This window comes from Gossypium raimondii, chromosome 7, assembly GCF_025698545.1.
Source record: "Gossypium raimondii isolate GPD5lz chromosome 7, ASM2569854v1, whole genome shotgun sequence".
NCBI classification, from domain to species: Eukaryota; Viridiplantae; Streptophyta; class Magnoliopsida; order Malvales; family Malvaceae; genus Gossypium; species Gossypium raimondii.
The window spans coordinates 47413781-47424599 of record NC_068571.1 but is presented as its reverse complement, the minus strand read 5'-3'; the positions used below and the strand labels follow the sequence as shown (position 1 = coordinate 47424599).

Sequence of the window (10819 nt, the reverse complement as noted above, 5' to 3'; positions counted from 1 at the left end):
TTAAGGTTTTATTGCACGTCAGAATTATAATTTTAATAGTTAGTCAATTTTTCCATCTAAAAATGTAATTTTACTATTTTATTTTATTAAATTAAGGGCCAAAGTGATAAAAAGAAAAAATTAGGATCAAAATATCAAAAGAAATAAATAAAAGTTAAATTTATTATTATACTTTACTAAAAATAAAAGATTAAATGTTCAAAGTAAAAGAATAGGGATCAAAATGATAAAAATCCTTAAGTAAAGAATAAAATTCAATTGAAATCTTTAAACAAAGAATAAAATTATCGTTTAAAATGAAACTCTAAAGTACTAAAAAGCCCTTAACAATAGTTCGAAAATCAATTGGATCCTTGATTGAAAAGTGCAATCAATTAGATCCATAATCTAAAAATAACAATCAATTAAGCCCTCCGAACTGTGATTTCCGTTAATATTTTTAAATTTTATTTAATATTCTCATTTTTCCATAACATATTTATAATATTTTATAATAATTAATAGTTTTATAGATTTTCTATCATTTTCAAAAATTTTATAATATTTTAATAACTTTTAGGCTAAAACTTTTATAATAATTTTAACTCTTTCATTTTTTTTCATTTTATATAATTTCTAAGTTATTTTCATAATTTTATAATTTTTAAAAGTTTTATATTATCCCTAAAAACAATTAAGTCCTAAAATAGTTAAAAAATCAATTAAATCCTCTTAAAATAATTTTTATAAAAAGTCAATTAAACCCTCATAAAATAATTAAAAATCAAATAAGCCATTCACATCAATATTTTTTACATCAACATACATCATCAAAATTTTAATGTGCCCATCAAAAATCTTAACGGAAATGACAATTCGAAAAGCCTAATAGATTATCATTTTTGAATTAAAAGTCCAATTGATTGCAGTTTTTAACTAAGAGCCCAATTGATTTTCGAATGATTTTTTTAATACTTTAGCCAAAATTAAAAAAATCTTACTAAATAATAAAACCAAGATAAACTCAGTTTTAACCGAAACAAGTAAACGTCTACTATTCGTAGAACAAGAAAAGAAGGGTAAAACTGTTCTAAATTGGATCAAAATTTTATCATCCATACATTGATTGAGCTCACCAGCTCTCAAACTGTAAACTATACATCAATTATAGCATGATCCTCTATGTTACTATGACTGCGAAATAAGCGTGTTTGATATCCGTATCCGGTATACATGATTACCTAACGATCCTTCAAATACATGAAGAGACTTAGTTCTCAAACATAATCGTGTCCCAACTTTCACACCCCAGTCCAATTAACATAACTATTCACGTTAATTCTCAAACATACCCTCATCTGATATGCTAGAAGATTCAGTCCCATTAACAAGAGGTTGATTTGGGAACTCAAAACTGGAATCACTTAAAATGCTGAAATCAAAATCATCATCAGAATCATAATCAGAATCACTTACTTGATCTATCTTCTCATCTTCATCAGCTTCCATTTGCATTGTTCCTTTTGAATTGGTTTCTCTTTGCATTTTCTGCTTGATGGCATCCTCATAAGACATTTCGTACCATACGGTGCCTTTTCCGACAATAGATTTGTTGTGGGCATCTGTCATCCGTTCTTGTTTGCTTTTTTCTGAGTTCTTGGGTTCTCCCCAGTAATCATACCGGTACAAAGGATTTGAAGGATCGTATTGATCCTTCCCAAAAAAACTCGCATCTTTATATCTTCCTGGCTCTTCCAATGGCAAACCAAGAGCTTGACGGCTGTGTAAAATCAGTCTATCAGTAGAAAGCAAAGACATGTATTTGTAAGCACGACGTAGTGCAGAATGAATCAGAAGGAATTGGATTCGGTATTCCCAATACAATCTTTTCATGGAAAAGATAAGAATTAACTACACTCAAAGTCATTAAACTATTAGTAAGTTTACGGTTTGGTCACTTAACTTCAAAAAGATACAAAATGATCACTAAACTATTCAAAAGTTTTCATTTGAGTCATTTGGTTGTTAAAATTGCTATTGTATAGCCTTCTCTGTTCGCACCGTCTACATCAATTGAAAGCTCTTCATTCACTTCTCTTGTACAATTCAATTTTTTTCATGAAACAGCTTTAAACGAATCAAAATTCAAACAACTTTCTTCTCCGATCTCCGGCACTAACCGTTAGATTGTCTTGAATCTAAGATATGCTCTTCTACTCGTTGATGGATACTGATCCACCCATTGATCATCAAATCATCACTTGGAACTCGCTAGTAGGACTTTTTGAAAAAAACTTAATAGCCTAGTGACTTAAATAAAATCTTCCGAATAATTCAGTGACCATTTTATAATTTTTTGAAGTTGAATAGCCAAAACGTACATTGGTTGCAGTTTACCAAAAAGATAATGTATCAATGCAGTTGGTCAATCAGATGGAAACGACAATAATTCTATTACGAGTAAAACACTGTTATATTACCCTGATTCTTACTATTCAAGTATCTTGATAATGCATCATTTGAAATAGCACTAATACAAAATACGCCATTATACGATAAAGTCTTTCACCAGTTGTAATTTATCTATATAGAAAAAGGAGAAGAAGAAGAAGAAGAAGAAAAAAGAGCAATGGGAATAAATACCAGCTGATGTCTCTGATTAAAGCTTCTCTTTCCTCAAACGATCGACGCCAATGTATATAGTCGTATTCATCCATCTCAATATTTCGCCTGAATTGGCTGATCTTATATTTCTCTCCTCTTTCTTTCGCTTCTCTTCTGAGTTTATTGTGATGCTGTACCGGATTCAAGGGAAAAAGGTAAAACCTCTGCCCAAAGTTCATTTATGTGGCAACTCAAAGAAAACAACAGAAATTTGTAAAGATTTATACGTTACTAGTCTTGGATATGTTTGATTTTTTTTTTCTTAAAAAGGGTTTGGTAAAAAGAGCTCTGTAGTCCTTCTCAATTTCAATACTGAGAAAATCGTCCCTCTCAAAAAGATTGGAGCAATTTATCTTTATCAATTTCAAAAGTGGACAACTAAGAACAATTAATTACAATATTAATGTTTTTCGCCAATTTTACATAAATTTGGCCAGTATAGTAATAAATTTAGCTCCCAAAATTTACACATTCTATCGATTTGGTCATGATTTAACAAATTCAACCCACAATACTTCAATTAATTGTCTGTAATTGCTCACTTTTGAAATTGATAGGATTAAATTACTCCAATTTTTTTGACAGGGACTGGAGAGGTCCTTTTACCAAAAAGTTTTAACATGTATTTGGTGTTGAATGTGAAAAATGAAGAAATCGAGTAACATTGTTAAGGTGAAAAAGAAATTTCTCTCGAATATTAAAGCAAAAACTAGAAAAACGTCAAGAATAGAGGAAGCAGAAAACGAAGAAATAATTACCTCACGCTCTGCTAAGGCAGCTTCCAAATCGAGTTCTTTAACACTAGTTTTCTATCAAGAAATATGACCATATTAGCAGATAGATATAAGCAGAAATTTGGTCCATATCGAAATTCAATTAAAGAAAAGCTCACCACAATCATTTTTGGTAAAAGACCTTTCTTGTACCGAACTTTGGTATATTGAACATTGTTTTCTTCATCATAGTCATCGTCATCAGTTAATTCCGATAGCTTTTTACCTTTGTATTTCTCCGGATTTGCCTCCAAATCATCCAAAATCATTTGCTCAGCAACATGGATCTGCCACAACTGCATGACAGACAAAAACAGGTCTTGTAACAAGAATGATCATTTGTTCTTTTTGAGCGTTCAGGTGGGTGATAATAACATTCAATTGTTAACATGGGTATTTAAAATGTTATCATTAGAAGGTTCATCAGCTCTCGCAATGTCCATAGACATGGCATGCATTCATGCACATGCATGAACAAACTATTACCAAGCAAACTACAAATTATCAATGAAGACATTACTGTCGGATTACCTTGTCAACATAAGGGTGATTTGACAACAGGGGCTCCACTTCGGGTTTAGTGCCTGGATCTTTTCTAGGAAGAGGAGGTCTCCCACAATCCCGCTGCAGAAGGAATGAAATGAGATTGAAGTATAATCAGGGTACAAATTTGATATTCCAGAAAATGAATAGAATAATCTCGAAACAAAATCACACGGGGATACTAAATAGCTCAGTTGCATTATCTTTTGAAGTCATTTTAATTGAATAACTAGAACAACAGCTTTGAAATGGTGGTATAGAAGGTCTTTTCCCCACCATCCATACAAACAAATTAGATGGGCAAAACCATCATTAGAGAGTGAATATGAAGTTGTAAAATGTATGTTTGAAAAACCAAACAAATCAAGATAACAATTCTAAAGTTGAGGAGAACCCAGAATTTCTCCCATATCGACACCATAAAAGATGGTCTCAATGAGGGTAAAAGTATCAGAAAACCTCTTGTACTATATCCTGGATTGCATTGTAGCCCTTCAACTGAAAAATGGGCAAATTAGTCCCTTACGTTAGATGAGTGAGCAAAACAGCCCCTCTGTTAAAATTGCACCGTGAAATGTTTGTTTTGGTGTTTACATATAAGGTAAAATAACAAATTTAGCCATTTTTTCAGTAGAAGGGCTAAAATGCAATCCACATATAGTACAGAGGGGGGTTTGTGGTCCTTTTACCTCTCAATGAGTTTGATTCAAATACAGAAAAAAATAATTGAAACAGATATGATGCAACAAGGCACATACCCGTAACTCATCTGGATTAGCATCCTCATCGCGATGAAATATAGGTGGAAAGTCAAATCTATTAAATCTGGAAGTAAGGACGCAAATCAGAAAACAAAGAGGAAAATTGGAAAGTAATAAACTTAAGCAACACTATGAACTCCTAGTGATATTAGATGGCAGGTGGCTTCCATTTTACATCACATGGACCATATAATAGAAGAAAGAACTACCAATGTCCAGAATTACATACATCAGATGGTCTATATTAGGATGAACAAAACGCATTTCAATAGGAAACCTGAACCGGTAAGGATCTCGTTTGGCCTGCAGAAAGGGTAAAATGTAGTTAAGTGACATAAAATTACTAGATTCTTCATTAATTTGAATAGGAAGTTTATTAGAAGAAAATGGAAGAGGCAGAAAATACTCACCAGAATTTCAACAATAACATGCATACCAACTTTTATATGATGGCGAATCCAATACCAATCATTACCTTTAATCGGGACCCACCTGAAATATATAAATACAACATATTAATCTAGTAGGAAATCCTCACAGTTAAACATAGACTTGATTTTGCTAATCATGTGCGAAATAAAAGATCAAGTAATCGACAATAGAACTAATTGATACATATTAATCTAGTAGGTACCCCACACAGTTAAACATAGACTTAATCTAGCTAACTAGCCATGTCTGAAATCAAATATCAAGTAATTAACAATAGAACTAATTGATATCAAATCACCTATATAGCAAATCAAGCCTCTACAATAGCCATTAATCAGCTACAGCATAATATTTGAGATCATTCTTGATCATATAGTTAAATAAATGTACACTCAAAATTGATGTATTGCCTTGGAAATATGCTGGTAAAAGTATCATGGAATCCCCTGTGTTAGGGGTCAAATTGCATTTTGCTCCCTCTACTAAAAAAAATGGGCAAATTAGTCCATGTACATCAGATTAAAGAACAAAGTGGTTATTCTTGTTAAAAATTTAATCCATCTTATTGTTAAAAATTGGTATGGCTCATAGAATAACTAGCTAGTGATGTGAGCAAAACTCGAAACGACTCGAAAAAACAGAATACAAAATTCAAATTTCAAGTTATTTGAATCAAGTTGCTCGGTTTTTCACGTCAATTCGAATAAGCATGTCGGTTTTTTGAGTTCGAATCAAGTTGAATTTTTACAACTCGAATAACTAAAACCGAATTATCAAAACGATGTCGCTTTGGATTTAGGGTTAATTTCAATTTCTGTAACCACCCCCACCCCCGACGTTGTTTTGCTATAAAACTTAACGTTTTAAAGTTTTTTAACTTCATCCTGTGTTTCGTATAACTGAATCCGTACCCCAAATAAGACAACAATTAAACTTGAGTTAAAATGGCATCTTTAGTTTCTAAACTTATATATAGAAATATATAAGAGAATTAAAACTTTATGGTTTAAAGTTTCTGGTGAAAACTGGTTAACTGGAGCAGCTTTCCCAGTCACGGGCCACAAAGATGAAGTTGGCTGTTAGAGCTAACTTTGGACCCTGTGGCTCTGCAATTTAATGAACTACAAATAACTTCTCATTAACTCAAAGAATCGTATCTGTGTCTAGGTTATGGAACCTCACTTCCATTACCAAGACTATTAAAACATGTCTTTTGAGAATAAAAATTATATGACAATAAATATCCTATATCTGATGTTAGAGGAATACTATCTTTGAGGGGGAGGCAAAGTACCATTAAGTAAAAAATTTCACCATCATAAGACAAGTTGAATCTAGCATTGAAAATAGAAAATGGCACTTCAGAGCTCAAAGAGTCATAATTGCATAAAATGTCTTTATTCAAAGAAGGGAATCTTTAATTCTTTCATCTATGTCTTTATTGAGCATATCATGTACACTTGATTATGATTATTTTTAAAAACAAAACTTTTATAATTATTTTTGAATTGATTTATTTTTTTAATTTAACTAGAACAAATATATTCGATTTGACTCGAATTTCGTATAACTCGACTCAATTCGAAAAATTTTCAAATTGAGTTTGATTGATAAAATAAGATTCGTCAGCTCGACTAACTCGAACTTTTTTCACTTGATTCGATTCGATCGAACACTCACCCCTAGACATATGGTGTTCCCTATGTACCTCATGCTGACATACAGGGACCAGTTTTTAATAGCAAAATTGGATGAAAATTTTAACAAAAAAACCAATTTGCTCTTGGATCTAACATACAGAGACTAATTTGCCCATTTTTTAGTAGAGGGGGCAAAATGTAATTCGACTCCTAGTACAGAGGCCTCTATGGTACTTTTACCGCAATATGCCACATGGAGTTCCAAAGGTCTAAGAATCTCACAATTTCCTATTACTAGCAAGCTAAAATTAAATAATAGTAGGAATGCAGATAATTGGATTGATGGAAGGAGCACAAAAGCACACATATTTGAAGACAAGAACACATCCAATGGTGAATGAATAGGGAGCTCTAGCCTTTAGAAGAGATTTATTTTGGTAATTGTGATCTTGGTTAGATAAAGGTCTTTAAGATAGACACAGTAAGAAAGTTTATAGCAAAAGTGATTTAAGGTAAAAGATCAAAACTTAGAATCTGGTGAAATTACTAACAACATTAGATCAAGTGATGACAATTACCCTTCATGTACACCACCTATGTCGACAAATGCTCCTTGATATAGGTGTAAGGTAGTCACTTTACCTTCACAAATCTATCAAGAAATTATTCATCAAAGATCAGTTCTTTCTTATGTGATCCTTAAACTCGAAAAGCATTTTCCATAAGAAACAACGAGTTTGGAAACTTACTTGTCCTGGATAATAAAACGGAAGCTCCAACTGTCAAAATACAATAAATGATGCATCATCAATAGCTTTATATATAGTTTAGAACAACTTGGAAAAAAAAATGGGCAATTCAATTACCATTTCCTCTTTGTAGTCCTTCCCTCTTTTTCTCCTACCAGGATAGTAATCTTGGTCATACTGCATCAACAAACAGGAACCAAACTAGCATATAAGGGCTTAACAATATATAGAGAGAAATATAAACCCAATATATAAACCCAGCACAGAAACTTGTTAGCATATCAACCTATAAGAAAACCCATTTTTCAGTAAAAGTACCATGAGACCTCTATTCTAGGAGTCAGATTTTATTTTGCCCCTTTTGCTCAAAAAATGAGTAAATTAGCCTTTTTACTTCAGATCAAAGAGCAAACTAATCCTTTCTGTTAAAAATTTCATCCAGTTCTATTGCTAAAAACTGACATTACTAACGAAATAACCAAACAATTTCACTAGGCATGCTATGTGTATCTCATTTAGACATATAGGGACTAATTTTAATAGTAGAAATAGATAGAATTTTTAACAGAACAACTAGTTTGCTCTTTAATCTAATGTACAAGGACTAATTTGATATTATTTTAAGTGGATGGGGCAAAATGCAATCCGACTCTTAGTACAAGGGACTCAATGATGCTTTTAGCCCATTTTTCTCTTCCCTGATAAGCTAGAATTCATTATATCAGTTCATTATTGATCTCACAAAGTTAAGAGCATCAAATGCCAACAAAATATTAAGATTTAGAATATTAATTTCACTTAAATGCCTGTTCAATGAAATACTTTAACCGTAAAATTCATTGTAACCCCACTTCAAATGGATTAATCAAAATTGCCAAAAGTTTTAAACAAAAAACACCCAATCCACCCAAAACCAAAAAGAAAGGAAAAAAAAGTTAAGTCGTTTAAAAGATTGCAAACCTTGTAAGACTCCTCTTCCAATCTATCTTTATTAGCATCGACCCATTCTTTATATTGCTTCAAAAACACTTTATATCTATCCAACTCCATATCTGCTTCACCAGTTATAACCTCCTTCTCCACTTTCTCCAAATCCACTCTCACAGCTTCCAATTTATGCGCTTCCCTTATAAACTCCAGCTCTTCTCTATCCACTTCCCATCCCCTAGGCGGCCAATCACGTGGCGGCACGAGTCTTAACGCCAATGGTCCCGTCCACAACGTCTCCAAAGGATCAGGAATATCCCCTTTAATCTCAAACTGTTTTCGATACCATTCATCCTCAGAAATCCCCATTTCTTTCATCTTCTTAAGCCTATAAGAAGGTTTCAACATCTTAAAAGCCTCGATAGCTTCAGGGGTTTGGAGAGGGACCTCTTCACCTTCATTGAGTGACTTTCTAGCGAAATCAGCTTCTGGGGTTAGGATTTCTTCCCATGGTGCCCATCCTCGTTCAATCCAGTTCCGGCGACGGGCTTCGTCCTCGGTTTCTTTGTCTTTGGGACCGAAGTTCTCGAGGAAGGTCTCGTCGACGGGGAATTCGTCGGAGCTGAAGGATTTTGGGGTAAATGGAAGTTTGGGGAAATGGGTTTTGAAGAAGAAAGGGAAGGAACGGGGATTTGGGAGATTAAAAGAAGAGGGTTTTGGTGATGAAGGGTTTAAGGGTTTAGAGAATGAGAAGAAAATAGGGGTTTGAAGTATTTGCATCTTTCGGATTTGGCCAAGGAAGAGCGTCGTGAGATGGAGGGAAATGGATAACGTTTGTTTAAAAATTTATCCAATAAATGGATAAGTTATAATTGGTTCAATTATGGTTTTAGTCCCTATGGTTTTCCATCAAAACATATTATTCTTTCATTCATTTGGAAAAAGAAATTACTTTTTATTATAATTAAGTTCGAACCTTGACAACCACGAACATTAAACATGAATCTTAAAATAGAAAGCACTTAATAAATTAATATTATTTTGAAATTAAAATATATATAATAAAAATTATTCAGTGCATTGTCAACAAAGTTAAAAACTTCAACAAACAATGATTAAATACCATCACAAGAAAATATTAGAAAGAGAATAAACTACATCCATATCACTTCAAAATACAGTTTATCCTATTTTAGTCTCTCTAAATTTTTTCCTCATTTTAGCGACTTTAATTAAGATACTCTTTCATAGAGCTTGCCAACCTCTTCTCTTACTCCAAACAACCAGTGACAAAAGCTTTTGACAACTCTTCATTTTCTTTGGATGCACGTGCGTTTAGTTTTTTCTTTCTCATGCTACAATATCACTATAATATTTAATCTCACCATCACAACTATTTTTACACTAACCGCAACACATTACCCATCCAAATAGGTTAATCTCTTCAGCCTTACTTTATTTTATAGCTATCGATTCTTTAACCTTCTCTTCAATATTCGCCATTTCCTCCACCTTCTTCACTTAGCTTGCCCGATTTTCTAGAACCAAAACCTTCGATTTATCCTTCATACCAGCAGAGCTCAAATGCACATTGTCCTCCTCCTTTTTTTCATTTTGTAATGCTTTGTTCGATTTATCTACCATTTGAAATAAAAAATGATTGATTAAAGAAGAGAGGGTGCTGAACAGAGAGAAGAGAAACAACAAAATTATAGAAGAAATTGGACTAATTATACAGAGGTCCCTAAGTTTTTGTTAAAGTCAGAAAATATGCCACATGTCTACCACTCAATTGGTCTAATGTGTCACGTCAATTAACAGAACTTTTAACGGCAATGACTAATTCGAAGGATTATTTTAATTAGAGTGATTAAATTAAAAAATAAATTAAAATAATTATAACCCTTATTTTAGATTGACTGTTAGTGTAGTTTACCATTAAAAATAAAAATGAATTAAAATGACATGTGTCATATACTAAACCTTGCTTGTGAAGTTAAAAACTCATTAACAATATATAGTTACTAAAAAAATAACCAAAGTTTTTATATTATTATTGTTTTGAAATTAAAATATATATAATTATTAAAAACACAACCATTTATTCACGTTCATTTTAGGTGTAAAATAATATTTATGACTTTTTATAAATTTATATATTTTAATTTCAAAATAATAATATAAAACATAATACTTTATAAAAAATTAAAAATATATTAAGAATCTTAGTTTTTTTTTAGTTCTATTAATTTTCATCATATATTATAATGAGATGCCACCACGTGTCATCGTGTCATTGATTATTAGTGTTATATAATCACATTTTAATTGTATTATTGTAAATGTACCCA

General features: G+C 32.0%; 1 protein-coding gene across 1 annotated transcript; it reads right to left on the bottom strand.

The window, feature by feature from the left end:
* Positions 1-1053: 1053 nt before the first annotated feature.
* Positions 1054-9292, bottom strand: LOC105786487 (protein PLASTID TRANSCRIPTIONALLY ACTIVE 10). Its single transcript, XM_012612946.2, has 12 exons — positions 8502-9292; positions 7659-7718; positions 7542-7571; positions 7371-7444; positions 5131-5212; positions 4950-5023; positions 4718-4784; positions 3948-4040; positions 3536-3712; positions 3402-3452; positions 2623-2774; positions 1054-1759 (listed from the first exon to the last, which is right to left on the bottom strand). Exons 1-12 carry the CDS (start codon positions 9246-9248, stop codon positions 1315-1317), a joined length of 2052 nt encoding a protein of 683 aa, XP_012468400.2. The 5' UTR covers positions 9249-9292; the 3' UTR covers positions 1054-1314.
* Between the last annotated feature and the right edge of the window lie 1527 nt (positions 9293-10819).